Source organism: Galeopterus variegatus, unplaced genomic scaffold, assembly GCF_000696425.1.
Source record: "Galeopterus variegatus unplaced genomic scaffold, G_variegatus-3.0.2 Scaffold9913, whole genome shotgun sequence".
In the NCBI taxonomy this organism is placed as follows: Eukaryota; Metazoa; Chordata; class Mammalia; order Dermoptera; family Cynocephalidae; genus Galeopterus; species Galeopterus variegatus.
In genome coordinates this window covers 19,791-33,912 of record NW_007736024.1, presented here as the reverse complement: position 1 = coordinate 33,912, position 14,122 = coordinate 19,791, and the positions used below count along the sequence as shown (strand labels likewise).

General features: G+C 54.7%; 1 protein-coding gene across 2 annotated transcripts in view; it reads left to right on the top strand.

Annotated features, from left to right (window-relative positions):
- The window catches only part of SCN2B (sodium channel, voltage-gated, type II, beta subunit), a 9,292-nt gene extending 4,684 nt beyond the window's left edge, over positions 1-4,608 (top strand). The window contains exons 1-4 of one of the 2 annotated variants that reach the window (XM_008593961.1): positions 271-281; positions 2,719-2,885; positions 3,287-3,497; positions 4,127-4,498. In XM_008593961.1, the coding sequence (XP_008592183.1) occupies positions 275-281; positions 2,719-2,885; positions 3,287-3,497; positions 4,127-4,326 (585 nt within the window). In that variant the 5' untranslated portion in view covers positions 271-274 and the 3' untranslated portion in view covers positions 4,327-4,498. Of the gene's footprint in view, positions 1-270; positions 282-2,718; positions 2,886-3,286; positions 3,498-4,126 lie in introns of those variants that run through there. The other variant, XM_008593960.1, reaches the window with a different exon arrangement.
- Positions 4,609-14,122: the final 9,514 nt, after the last annotated feature.

Genomic DNA, 14,122 nt, shown 5'->3' with positions numbered 1-14,122 from the left:
GCCTGGCGCCTCCTGCAGGGGCGGCTGCGTGGGGTGGTGCCCGCATTGCACCTCTCCGGCTGCCCCCTCGCTCCCCGCAGCTCTGCCCTCCCACACGGCTGGGTGCTGGCTCCTCCAAGACGGAGGGAGCTGCCGCTGGGGTTCGAGTTCTAACCCAGAGTGCTGCCTTGGGCTGAGGTCCGCTAGGCTTGTCGGGGGGTTGAGGGGAAGGGGCTTCCTGGAAAGGTGGCTGACCTTCCAAAGGAAAGGGCTAGAGAGGCAAGGCATTCCTAGGATGGGAGGTAAGCTCAGGACAAGCCTGTCAGCCTCTTCCCTCCGATTGCCCCTTTCCCTGCAGAGTGGGGGTGGGGTGGTATTTTCTGTACATCTCCTTGCCTGGTGCCGTGTCAGGTGCTTTCAGAAGGGATATGAAAGTGCAGGGGATGGGACACGGGCTTTGTTCTTCCTGGTGGGGGCCCACTCGGCCTCCCCAGTTGGTGCTCCCCTAATGAGCACTTAAATATACACCTTGGAATCTTCAGCCCCCGAAGGTGAGGTCCGCATGCCTGTTCCTGCATCTAGGGTTCAGTTGTGATCTCCAGGGCCGGCAGTTCAGAGCATCTCCTGCTCTTAATATCTGCCTCTTGCCCTAGTCACTCACTCTGGGGGATGGGCTGAGCAAAGGATGCTCTCTGGCAGACTTTGATTTCCCTGCTTGCAGGCTGCAGAGCTGCTGCTTCTGGGCCAGGACCCAGCAGCTGGGTGCAACAAAACAGTTTGAAAAACAGGAGCCCTGCAAGCCCAAGCTGTTTGCCAGATCTGGGGAAATTCCAAAGAGTTGGCTTTAGGGTCAGTCTCCAAGGTCCAGAGACTTCCCCTAAAGCTCTTCCTGTTTCTGAGGTAGAACTTGAGGAGAATTTAGGATAATAACAGTTGCCATTTACTGAGCATTTACTGCTTATTGTAAGTATCATAACAACCCCAGGAGATAGGTGTCATCATTTGTGTTTTACAGAGCAGGAGGCCAAGGCTTAGCGTGGTGAAGGAGCTTGCCCACGTTCTCCCAGCTGGCTGATGCCAGAGCTGGGACTGAACCCAGACCTATGCTATTCCCATGTCCACAGCTGTCATTCTTCCCTGAACAGCCTCCTAGCTGACCTCAAGGCCTCTAGTGACTTCCATCACACTCAGAAGAATAAATCCTAAGCTCCATGTTCTGGCCCATAAGGCCCTTCGTGACCTGGCCCCTGCCTAACTCTGTGCCCTTGGGTCTCACGTGTGTCCCTTCATCACTCTGCTCGTCCGGCTGCAGTTACGTGAAGCTCGTTCCAGCCACTGCAGTCTGCCCTTCGTAGTCCCCCTGCCTGGGCACTCGATTCCCTCCCTGCGGTCAGGAGCTGCCTTACTGTCGCCCCTCAGAGCAGCCTTCCCTGGCTTCCCTATAGAAAACAAAACCCCTTTATTTCGCTTTATTTCTCACAGCCCTTGCCAGGTGTCAACAACCTGCAATTACATTATTGTTTCTTTCTTGTTAGTGTCTGTCCCCCTCACCAGGACACAAGCTCCGTGATGCAGGTAGAAGTGGGGCTGCCTGCCTTGTTCACAGCAGTAACCCCAGGGCCTAGACTCAGCGCCTAGCACACAGTAGGTGATTTATAAATATTGGGTAAATGAGTGAATGGGTGATGCTGAGCATTGCGGTTTATACTCTATAAAGAAAATCAATCTTTTGGGATGAAGTTTTGACAATATCCGTTGAGAATCTTGGAATGAAGTCCAGGGCTAGGGTGAGGTGAGGAACCGAGGGCATGACATTTAGGGAGGTGTTTATGGTGAGAGTGGATGTTCCTCAAATGTCATGCCCTAGCTGCTCAGTTGCCTCACTGTAGACTCCGCCTTGCTTGGGATGTCAGAGTGGGGGGCCTCTCTCTGCCCCAGCACCCAGGTCTCCTGGCCCAAGTCTGGTGCTCCTTATAGGACCCCAAAGAATCTACAGTTCTCACCCCGCCGCCCCGGCGGCCTACGTCAGCTCCTTGCTGTCGCGTTTCCAGACCTGACTTCTCCCAAAGGGACTCCTGTCCCTGTAAACCCGTCAGCTGGTCCTCAGAACAGTGCCTCTTCTTCTGGGGCACCTCTGCCTGCCCTCCGCTTGTCTGCCCTCTTTGCTGCCTGTCAGAAGCCTGGGAAAGATAAAGGAGCTGGGCTGGGTCGGGAACACTGCTTTGCTCTGTTTCCAGGGTATGGAGGGCGAGACCTTCTGAATCTCTACCTGTCCTCAGGCTGCCTACCCCACGGAGAGCACTGCAGTTTCAGCTGCAAGGGCTTTGGCCTAGAAAAGATGGTTGGAAGTGGTGAGAAGGGGGAAACTGAGGCAAGCACAGTGAAGCCCCTTCTCTGTGGCCTTCAGCTAATAAGCGGCACTGGTGGAACAGGGGCAGGTGGAGGGGCTGCCCAACGGTGGTTCTGGAAAAGGCTTGTGGCCATTTGGCTGTCCCTGGCTTGTCAGATGATTTGGTCTCTCTCAACCCCTATCTGCTCTGCCCCCCCCCCACTTTATCCCAAGGGCCACATCTAGTGCCCCTTATGTGCTTTGTCCACCCCTGACTAATTGCAGCTGTGAGGGACCCAGCGTGCTGCCTCCAGCTCTGCTCTGCCTCCCCCTAAAACTCCCCACAGAAGGCTTGCCTCTTTCTGGCCCTGTCAGCCAGAGTCCTCTTCAGCTTGTGGCTTTGTCTGCAGTGCCACCAGGGTGGAGCATGGAGGTCACAGTACCTGCCAACCTCAATGTCCTCAATGGCTCTGATGCCCGCCTGCTCTGCACTTTCAACTCCTGCTACACAGTGAACCACAAGCAGTTCTCCTTGAACTGGACTTACCAGGAGTGCAGTAACTGCTCCGAGGAGATGGTGAGTCCTGGGATGAAGGTGGGGAGCGGGAGGCAGGAGCCCCATAGCATGAAGCCCACCCTTCCCACTACATGCCCCTGCCTGCACCGAGGCCCCAGAGGACTCTGGGTGGGCTGTCTGCTCCAGAGGGCTTTGATACAAGGTGTGTTGCCACACCTGAGGGGCCCTTCTGGAGGTAGCTGCCTCTCTTCCCAGGTAAAAGGGTACAGGGGACAGGGGAGCATCCTCATTGTCCCTGTGGCTCCTTGCTCACCCAGCCACCCACCCTGTCCCTCGCCCTTCTGGAGGTAGCTGCCTCTCTTCCCAGGTAAAAGGGTACAGGGGACAGGGGAGCATCCCCATTGTCCCTGTGGCTCCTTGCTCACCCAGCCACCCACCCTGTCCCTCGCCCTCCGCCCCAGTTCCTCCAGTTCAAAATGAAGATCATTAATCTGAAGCTGGAGCGCTTCCGTGACCGTGTGGAGTTCTCGGGGAACCCCAGCAAGTACGATGTGTCAGTGACGCTGAAGAACGTGCAGCTGGAGGACGAGGGCATCTACAACTGCTACATCATGAACCCGCCCGACCGCCACCGTGGCCATGGCAAGATCCAGCTGCAGGTCCTCCTGGAAGGTGAGGGGACTGCCATCTGCTCTGCACAGCATTAGCTTGGGGCCCTTGGGGAGGCTGTGCCCTCCTGAGAGTGGGAGCTTGTGCTGGGTGGAAGGCGTCCGTTTTCTTCCCTTTGGTCCCTGAGGACCTGGGAACATGTCTCAGAGACATGATCATGATCTTAACAATAATAATAATGGCAGCTTTCATTTACTGGGCGCTGTGTGTCTCAGTCATGGGGCTAAACTCTATCTATGCATGATCTCATCTCATCCTCATAAAAATGGGGTCCTACTATTATCCCCATTTTACAGATGAGGAAACTGACATTGGAAAGGATAAGTTACCTAAGGTCACACAACTCGTAAATGGTACAATTAGGACTCAAATTTGGGTCTGTTGGATCTCAAAGTTCATGCTGTTCAATACTCCATTATACCATCTCCTCTGGGGGGCTTTCTGGTGCCCTGAGATTTGGGGGTGAGGGTGCTAAGAGGTCAGTCCCCTGGTGGATTTTTGGCTTTGACCAAAGTCCTGTCCATGGAGGAGAGTGGAGTCAGGAGCAGCCACCATGCTGCGGGGGCAGGGGCGGTGCGCGGGCCCCCTTCCAGCCCTAGCGCTCAGCGGGTCGGCTTCCCTTCCTTCTCCAGAGCCCCCCGAGCGGGACTCCACGGTGGCAGTGATTGTGGGAGCCTCCGTGGGGGGCTTTCTGGCTGTGGTCATCTTGGTGCTGATGGTGGTCAAGTGCGTGAGGAGGAAAAAAGAGCAGAAACTGAGCACGGATGACCTGAAGACCGAGGAGGAGGGCAAGACGGACGGCGAGGGCAACGCGGACGACGGCGCCAAGTAACCAGGGCCAGAGGCCGCAGCCCCTCCCCGTGTCCTGTCCTCCCGCCCTCCGCCCTGTCCCGCGTGACCCCCCGTCCTCTCTTGGTGTGCTTCTCTTGAACCAGGAGCCCAGGGCCCACCCGGGGCCTCCTGAACCCCTCACTGCGTATCCCTGCCCTGCACCAAGAGCGACCCACCTCTCTTCCATCTGAGAAACCTGCCATGGCGTCTGGGATGTGTGGGCCCCGGGGAGAGAAGAGAAGGGGCTCTAACCCACCAGTCCCTGAGAGGAGGCAGGGGGCACGTGGGAGGTCCTGGAAAGAAGGGGGAGGGTGGGCAGTGGTGGGGGAGAAGGTCAGCTGTCCAGCCTACCAGCGCTTGGTCTGCCAGTGGCTTCGGAGAGGACCTGAGGAAAGGGGAGAGCTCACCTGCGCTGCCCAGGGCTGCCTCGAGAAGGCCTCGGGTGGCATTGCTGTTCTCCTCCGGCTGCTCTCAGCCCAGAGCAGCCCTGTCAGGCTGGGGGTGATGATGGATTCCTATAATTTGGGGAGAGCAGGCAAAAGGGATGACTGTGCATTTCCAGGTCACTGAAGGAAAGCCAGGGCTAAAAGCAAGTCTGGATGCAAGCCTTGGCCAGGGAGCACTGTTCTGCTCTTGTTTCCATTGCTAGCTGCTACCACAGGAGCCTCTTGGTTTTCTGCTAACCCGTTGGGAATGTTGGTGAGGGCAGTGTTGGTAGAGCAGCTCCTGCTACGGGTCAAGTTCCATCACAGGTACCCACCCACGGGAGACCCATTTCAAAGTCAGCTGTGGGACCGAGGGTGGGGGCTCCCTTGTAAGAAGCGTTTGCTGTGGACTGCCTTCTCCAGTGGGTGACCACCCTCTCCTGGGCAGGGAGCAGCCATGGTTCAGGAATGAGGAGGTGGTGTGCAGAGTGGCCGCCTTCATGAGGGCTTCAGTGTGGACTTTCCCAACTGCCCTCAGTGGGGGTCCCATCTGGCTTCAGGTGGGAATAGAGGGAAGAGAAGGCCCTAGGGGAGCATGTGGGCTGCCTTAGAGTCCCTGAGACCCTGTGGCTGGCCCTGTCCCATCTGGAGCCATGTTATAGGCTGTCCTGCCCAACAACTCCCTTTGTGGGAGGAAAGTAGCATTTGTGGGGAGCCAGTGTTCACTGCCATTTCACTCACATTAAAAGGGAGTTGTTTAAGCCCTGGGAGAGGGAGAAAGGCGGAGACAGAAACTGTTGACTCGGAGAACATGATCCTGGAAGACCCTCAGAGATCAACTAGTCAAGTCACTCATGCTACAGATGGGGAAACTTAGGTTCCAACAGACAGAAACCAAGGGTCCTGCCCTCTTCTCTGGCTCCTTAGTTTCCAGTTTGAATCAACAGAGCCATAGTTTTCCCGGAGTGAGGGGCCTCTTGGGCCTGATAGATGAGAGAGGTGAGGTGAAGGGGTGGGCTCATCCTGCCCTGCTGGCCCCCGGGACTCAGCCCCTCCAGGCTGGGGCTGAGGAGGAGTGGAGGGAGGGAGAGTGAAGGCACAGCTGCTGGCAGCGCCCTCCCCTCCCCAGGGTGACTGTCTTCAGCACTTCCCAGCCTTCCCAGGAGCTCAGCCCCCGCCCCTGCTGAAGCAGCTAGGAGCCCAGGGCAGGGAATAAGTCTGGGGATAGAGGGTGGAGACAGGACTGTGACAGTCTCAGGGACTAATCCCTGCCTTTGCCCTTCAGATGACCAATTTGGGGGGAGAGCAATAGTTTATGGAAGATTCAGCTTAATTTGCATCAATTCGACAATCATTTATTGAGCATCTGCTATGTGCCAGGCACTGTGCCGGGTGCCAGGGATACACACACAAAGCCATAACAGAGTTGGAGACTGCCAGGTCAGCACTGTAGGGACCAAGATTAATTTTTTGGTGCATCTAATTCCACCTCTGCAACCACTGCTTCCAGGGCTAGAGTTGGGGAAGAAGGAAGAGATTCTAGAAGCTGGGCCCTGGGAAAGGAGGAAGGCAAGGGATGAGGGAAGACACAACAGAACAAAGTGCAGAGGCCAGGCAGAGTGGGCTCAGAGTGTGGGGGTGGGCAACCAGCCATCGAGATAACTCCTGCGTGAGGTGAGTCCAGCCCATGTGGAAATTCTAAACCCATCAGCTCAGTCCCTAACTGCCATTCAACACACTGCCACTGGTGGTGGGCTAAGCCACCAGATGCCCGGAGCATGTGGACAATGCCCATCCTTCAAGCCAATCAGCTGGGAGCAGAGAGGTGGGTGGTGGGCACCTCATGCCAGCTGAGACCAAGTTGGTTGTATTCGTTTCTGCAGCTTGCAGACTTCATTTTTCGGTCACCTTTTAAGTGCCCTCCTCTCCCAGGATGAGTGAGGATCTGTGTTGATATTGGGAACTTTTCTTTTTCTAGGACTCACAGCATTTAGGAAAATTATTTGCAAGATTTCCTAGGTTCTTTCTAAGTCCCAACTCTCCATCATGAAGCCCAAGGCTTCTGGGGTCTTTTCCTTGCCCGTCCTGACCAACTGGGGCCTGGGGAAAGCAATGCCTCTCCAGGGCCTCAGGGGCCCACGTAGATGGGGCTGGGTCAGGAGCCATCTCTGCCCCCAGGTGCTTGTCCTCATATGCACTTTTTTTCTCCAGCCTCTTAGACTCTCCTCCAGAGGTCTCACACTGCTGTCTCCCTCAGGGCAGTGAGACTGGGAGTAAACTGGGGCTTCTGTGAGTAGAGGTGGGAAACCGGTGAGATGTTTCTGCAGCAGCCATTTCTCTACCCTGCTTTCTAGCTTGTGCCAGCAAAGTATTCCTCTTCCTGGGCAGTGGGGTTCAGGCCCCACCTCCGGCTGCACGCTCACGCCACTGCACTCTGCTGGTTTCAGTCTGTGGGCTTTCAACCCCCCCACCCCGGCCTCTCCTGCTCTCTCCGAATCCCCATCTGTCTCTTCCTCCTAATTAAGGGCCGCTGGAAAGAGAGACAGGCTGGCTAACCCATTGGATTTAGCTTATAAGAACAAAGCACAATTTTTCAGGACTGAAATGCCTTGAGGTGCCTTGGAACTGGCTTTGAAAATAGCTATCTGCCCCCTAGCTATGGACTCATCACAGTTATTCCCAATTTATAACAAGGAAAAGCTGATTGGATCCATATTTCTCTCTGCAAGTCTTCTTGGGGAGGTTGGGCTGGTAAATATTTACAAAGTCAGGTTAAGCAGATAGACAATTGAAAATACTGGCCAGGTCCGAAAGGATAGTCCCAGTCCAGAGGAATGGCTTGGTGCAGTTGGAACGGGTGACGAATCAAGAAATTTTTCTTCCTACTTATGTCTTACGGGTAGACAGCCTGTGTCTCTTGCTGTGCCTCTTGCTGATGTCTTCCTTTATTGAAGCTTGCTGATGCATTTGTACATACTCTCTCTATATAGGTATAGATATATTATATATACAAATATAAAACATCTCACTACACCTACCCCAAAAGTCACGTCGTGGGGGGAAGGGTAATCACTGCTCAGTGTATTGAGTTGATTCACCAAAGGCAAATGATGGAATGTTCTTATTGCTCTTTGTGCACTTGGAGGTGAAAACCCAACGACTTTCTGGGTCTTACGTGCTATGTGGTGGTTGGAAGGGGAGAGAAACTTAAACGGTCCTCTGTGACACGACCGTTGGGATATATCTGCTTTTTGGAGCAGGCTGAGTTTCTTTTGCAGTTTGTCTTCTTGCTTGGATCTATTGGCTACAATAAACATACTGTCTCCCTTGAACAGCCTTAAGTGTGGCTTTTTTCAGGAGTGCAGAGTAGGTAGGTTGAGGCTTTGCTAGGATCCTGACAGGGACCCCTGACACTGCTTTCCTGGTAGCCCCATGGACATTGGCAGATCTCCAGCCTCTGGGACCTCACCGGATGAGGCTGTTCTACTCTACCGCTGGCAGGTGTCTCATCCTTTTGCCTTCCCAGAATCCTGGGGGACTCTACACACCCTGGGAAGTACCCTGGGACAGTGTGGCTGAATACTCACTTGTTGGAGGGCTCTTGGTTACTTCTGGGATGAGGACAACCCTGAAAGTCCCCAAGGCTAGGTGTTACACGATATTCTTTCCGTGGACATACGGGCCGACCTTCCTGCTCCCTCTTTCTCAACAGTGACCAGGCAGATGTCTCTTTCACCTGCTCTGGACTCAGGAAAAATAGATGACAGTTGGTAAGAGTCTGCCCTTGTGCAACTTCATGGAGGAGGGTGGCTGGTGGGAAGAGTCATGCTGCTCCTGTCCCATCCATATACTGCTACATCCTATTTACATGGCACTGAGTCAGCCCTAAGAAGTTCAGGACCAAAGGCCCCCTGGCTAGGGGCTCCACTGTCCCAGACCCACCCTGGTCTTTTTGTCTCTTGCTCCCTGTTCTTTGGTCTGTTTACATCTCTCTCTTTCTTACACACACACACACACACACACACACACACACACACACACACACACACACACACCCTTGCCCAGGAGCCTTGCTGGGCAAGAAAAGCCTCGATTTGCTGAATGGCAAGGAAATGCTTAAATAGTGAGTTTGTACTTTTCTCTCTCATTTCTGTCTACTTCCTGGTGACCCAGAGACCCTCACCAGTGGTTAGTGGTTTGGAATATACCAGTAGGATCCTGACATTGGATTACAGCTGCTAGCTGAGAGGGAAGCCAGAAAGGAGGCAGCATTAAACAAAGATGGTTGGAATTTAACAGAACCAAAGCTACCTTGGTTTAAGAGGACACCTGTCCCCTGGAACCTCTGAATCCTTGCAAGGATGGGATGCCAGGGAGGGTGCGTCTCTACTTAACAGATAGGGAAATTGGGGTACGGGACGTGGGCCAAGCTCTGGAAGGCAGCAGGGATTCTGGCAGGCCCCTGATATTCAGGCAGGCCAGCAGCATTTTCCTCATTGGGCTTTTCTTCAAAAACCCTTGAAGGACACGAGCTGGGCCTGGCTTCCAGAGGGTTAGATTTGGTGCAGACATCTCCTCTTAACTGATGTTCTTTTGCCCAGCCTGCTTAGGGTGGGATGGGGTAGTTTTGGTAGCAGAGTGAGCTGCCTTGTGGGAGAAGGGCTAGCTTCTACCCTGGTGCTCAGAATTGGTACAGTTTCCTGTGCCCCTCAGTTGAAGTGGAGGTACCTGTACAAGAGCCCCCCCAATTCCCACCAGCACCTCCCCTCATTGTCTATTCTGATGGGAGCCATCAGTTTGCCCACTGCCAGCTGCCATGGGATAGGATCTAAAGGACCAAAAGGACTGGGACAGGAAAGTAGACCCTCATAACATCAGAGATGGGAGGGCCCCAAGGGATACCTGGTCAAGCCTCCTCACTGCCCTGAAGGGGAAACTGAGGACCAGATAGGAAAGTGACTTGCTTTAGGCCACATATGAGTCAAACACAAAGACAGAGTCTCGGCACAGCAGCACACACCAGCCCAGGCTCCTGCTGTGCTCCTCCCCAGCTGGCCTGAGTTGATCTTGAAGAGGCATTCATGCTTCCCTAACGGCTCAGTTTTCAAACAGAGGGAAGTGATTTACCCAAAGTCGCACAGTTGGCTAACGACAGAGCCGGGGCTGGAGCCCAAGTCTCTCTGCCCCAGGCAAAGGCCTTCCCAATGGGCACGACGGCTCATGTGCGTTGGCTCCAGTTCCCGGAGTCCCATGCCCACAGCCCTGCAGCATGCCTTGCCTTGTGTTGGTTTGTATATGGGCCCCTCTTAGTCTACTTGTCTCCCATCCATCTTGCAGGGGTGGGAGTAGCATCAGAAAACTTCAGGTGACCTGGAGCAGTGGCTGGTGGGCTGCAGACTGGGCAACTGGACGCAGGACAGGAGGATGAGTCCTCACGAGGTCTCCTGGCCATCTCCACTGGCACTCTGGGAGCTCAGAAGGTCCATTCTGGACGGGCTCTGCAGGAACTCTTCTCAGAGAACCCTGGTGGCATCACCCCCAGCCCACAGACTCTCACTCTGAAACCCACCAGGGTTCAGTCATTCCTGGCTGCCTGCTGCCATGCTGATGTCCAGGGTGCCAAGCACCTCTCAGGATAGGTTTCGGCAGCCCAGTGGATGAGAGCTGCAGAGAGCCTGGGGAGGAAACCCAGCCGAGAACCATATCCTGGCATCCTGACATGGCACGTAGACTTGGTTGGGGGGTGGTCAGTGGGGTCTAGCCTAGGATAAAAGGGAGAAAGGCCCTGAGAGTGGAGGTGGTGGGAACAGAAGAATTGGGGGTGGGGGTTGGGTGGCCTGGTAAGGCAACTGTTCCTTTTCTCTGGTGATAATGACCTTCAGAATCCAGGAGGTGCTGGGGAAGAGGAGGCAGGTGGATGCTGGGTGCTCAGCTGAGCTACTTAGGATTTCATGGGAGGGGCTTTCCCTTACATCCCTGGCAAAGTCACCTTTATCTCAACCACAGCTGCCTCTGCTTCTCAACTGGGACAAATTTTCTGTAAACAGGTGGCAAAGAGACTGTTTGCCTCAACAGATTGAGAGCCCTTCCTGTGGGCAGAAGAGAGCAAAAAGGGAGGTGTGTATTCACAGCTGTTACTTGGTATAGTGGCCCGGGTTGTGGCCACAGAGGAGAGGGATTAGACTTGTCCCTTTCTGTCCCAAGGAGAAACATTAGGACACGTGGGCAGAGACAGATACTAACCCAATGTAAGTCAGAACTGTGCAGAGGATTGAGTTTCTCAAGGTAATGAGATCCCCATCCCGGAAGGTATTCAAGCATAGCTTTGGGGCGATGCCAAGAAGATTCATCTCTCAGAGCATACTTTTAGATGGCCTTTAGATTTACTGACAATGGCCCTCTGCAGTCCTCATTTTAGGATTCAAATGAGAGAAGTAAGATTGACTCTTGCTTGCCCAAAGATAAACATGACACACACATGTACAAACTCCTCTCTCTCTGCCTTCTTACTCAGTCACGGCCTTCCCCAGGCCACCTCTGTACTCTTGTACCCCTTTATCTGATTCTTCTTTACCCGGTTTATTAGTGGAGGGGTGGGGGCAGGGTGGCGGCAAGTCTCTGTGTATAATGAGAAATAGGCTGGAAGAGGGTGGGAAATTTGGAGCCAGGTGACCTTGGGGAGCTTTTTTCCAAAGATCAGACCAAGTCTAACTTGCCTTCCTAGGCCCACCAGTCAGGACAGAGTCCCTGTCCTTAGGTAAAAGATAAAAGTCCTCTCTGCCTCCTCCTCCCTGAGCCCTCCCAGCTTTTCCAGAGCCTGTCAGCGTCCCCACACCCTGCCCCATAGCACACTCACACCTGTGTGGGCCCTCTACTGTGCAGTGGTCCTGCTGGAAGGGCTGTGGGGTGGTTTTCACATCCAGCCCCAAAGGGCTTGGGGGCACTGGGGGAGTGGGGTGAGCAACATTTGGCTAAACTAGTAACAATAGCCACTATTTATTGAGTACTACTCTGTGCCTGGCATTGAGCTAGGTATTCTCTGTATATCAGCATACCTAAGCCTCAGGGCAACCCCCCCAATATACATTCTCTTCTCATTTTTACAGATGAGGAAATGGAGGTTCTGCTGTACTAAGTATGTTTACCAACGAGGTGACACGGCTAGGAAATAGCAGAGCCGAATTCAAACCCAGGGCCACGTGAGGCTAAAGCCATTACATCACACCACAAAAAAGGACAGTGGACTGGCCTCTTGCAGCCCAGAGGCTTAGGGGTGGGTGGGGGAAGGGTGACTGAGCCAGCCTCACAATGACCATGGACAACAACCCTAAGGGTGAAAGTTTGGGGGAGCAGAAGCAAAGCTTTCCCAGGGGACCCCTAGCATCCCACCCTTACATGCTCTGGACCTTGACCCCACAGCTCTGTGCAAACAGCTGTGGCCTCTGCTGGCCACCTTCTCCTCTCTGGGCTTCTAGCTCCTCTCTCGTCTTCCTATAAGCGTGTGACTCCTCTTCTTCACCTACTAGCCGGTGTCTCCCTGTCCCCTCCTCCTCAGCCTGAGCCACACTTCACCTTCTTGAAGTTGCCCTCTACCCCAGGAAGACTCTCCTCTGCCCCATCCTCCCCTCCCTGCCTCTCGGCCTCTCCTTCTGTCTCCCACCTTCTTCCCTTGCCATCTCCTTTCCTAGTCCACATCCTCTCTGCCCCTCATTTTGCAAGACTCACTGCTCCCGAATGGAAATGTTCACAGTGGACAGGACCAGGACATGTAGGGAGTCCTGCCTGGTACTTCACACCATTTTGTGCTTCTGGTTTGGTCAATCTGACTCAGGTGCTCATTTCAGGGGCAGGACCAGGTCTAGGGTTCCAGGAGGACATCTGGCCATTCACTTGACAAGCAGTCCCAGGGGCAGCAGGCTGCAGGAAGGACAGAGCTTTGCAATGCCTCCGGCCCCAGCCCCCCTGAGCCCCCATTCTCCCTTGATGGGAGGGCAAAGGGATATGGAGATCCATGAAGCAGAGAGGTAAACACAGCTCTGGGGTGCTGAGTGGGGTGACTGAGACCCTGCCCTGGGACTTCAAACCCCACCCCAATGTGGCCCAGAATAAAAAGACACCCAGGACTCACCCCATCTCTGAGCTGCGGCAAGGGAAGCGCATGCCGGCTCCTGGAAGTGTGCACACACCCCTCTCCAGCTTGGGACTGTCCAGTGAGCATCTCTCTGGTCAGGATATTTTAGCTCTCTCCTCCCTTTGCCCTCCTCCTCCCAATGAGCTCATCTGTCTGGGGCTCCCCACCCCCCTTTGCCTGAAAGGATGTTTGGACAGAACCTGGCAGAAAGCAGAAAAAGAGGAAAGCAGGGATGGAGGAGGTGGCTGCCTACCTGCCATGCCCAGAGCCCTTAAAAAATGCGGCTGTGTGAGAAGGAGCGATGCGCTCTCCCAGGGAGGAAGGTTCAGAAAGAGTTTATCTTTACTCCAACTCGCCAGTGCGAGGTGGAGGTGGGCTTTGGGGAGTCAGCCGCCCGAGGTGGCAGGTGCTGCGTTCCCTGCTGGACTGCTAAGCCACGTGCCTGCAGGATGGCTTGGTGCATTCTCTCCTGTTAACCCCCTCAGCACCTGCCAATCTTCAATGGATCTGAGACTACAGCTAGGGGCAAGCGGGCACTCTGAGCTGGAAGGAGCGGTGGTGAGTCGGGAGGGGCTGAGAACAGACCTCGGTGCACTAGATGGAGGCTCCCAAAAGTTTGTGTAGGAAGCGTCCACCCAACCCCTACCCGAGCGAGCGGCAGAAGGATTTGCGGGCATTTAACTTTCTGCATGCAGTCTTATGCCTGCAGTTCCTGACATTGGGGCTCTGTTTACAACCACAGGGCTCAGGGAAGGTGAAGAGCAGATGCAGCTCTTGGTGTTGGTCCGAAGCCTGAAGAAGAGCTGTGAGGTGGGGATGGGGGGATGGTCCCTGCGGAGCTCTAGGAGCCCAGTCAGCACTGCCACTGAGCTCCCTCCATTACCTGCAATGCCCCGAAAGGGGCGCGTGAGGATTTATGGGGGAGGAGGAGGGCAGGCAAGGGCAATAAGGGAGCCAGAGGAGGAGGCGGCTCCCTGCCAGGCTCTTGCTACTTAGGAGGAACTCCTCTCAAAATAGCTCCGGAGACCTCATCGGAGCTCTCCCTTTCCCTTCCTCCCCTGCACGGAGCCTTGGCCGGCTTTTTGAGAACTGACAGTGGCGGGGCGCCTTCCGTCTACCGTGCTGGTCATCTGTAGAAGGTGATTCTGCTCCAGGGGTGAGTGCCTTCCAGTGTCAGAGCAGCTCCGGAGGCAGGCAGCTGGAGCTCTGTCCCCCCGCCACACACTGACTCCTCTCTAGGC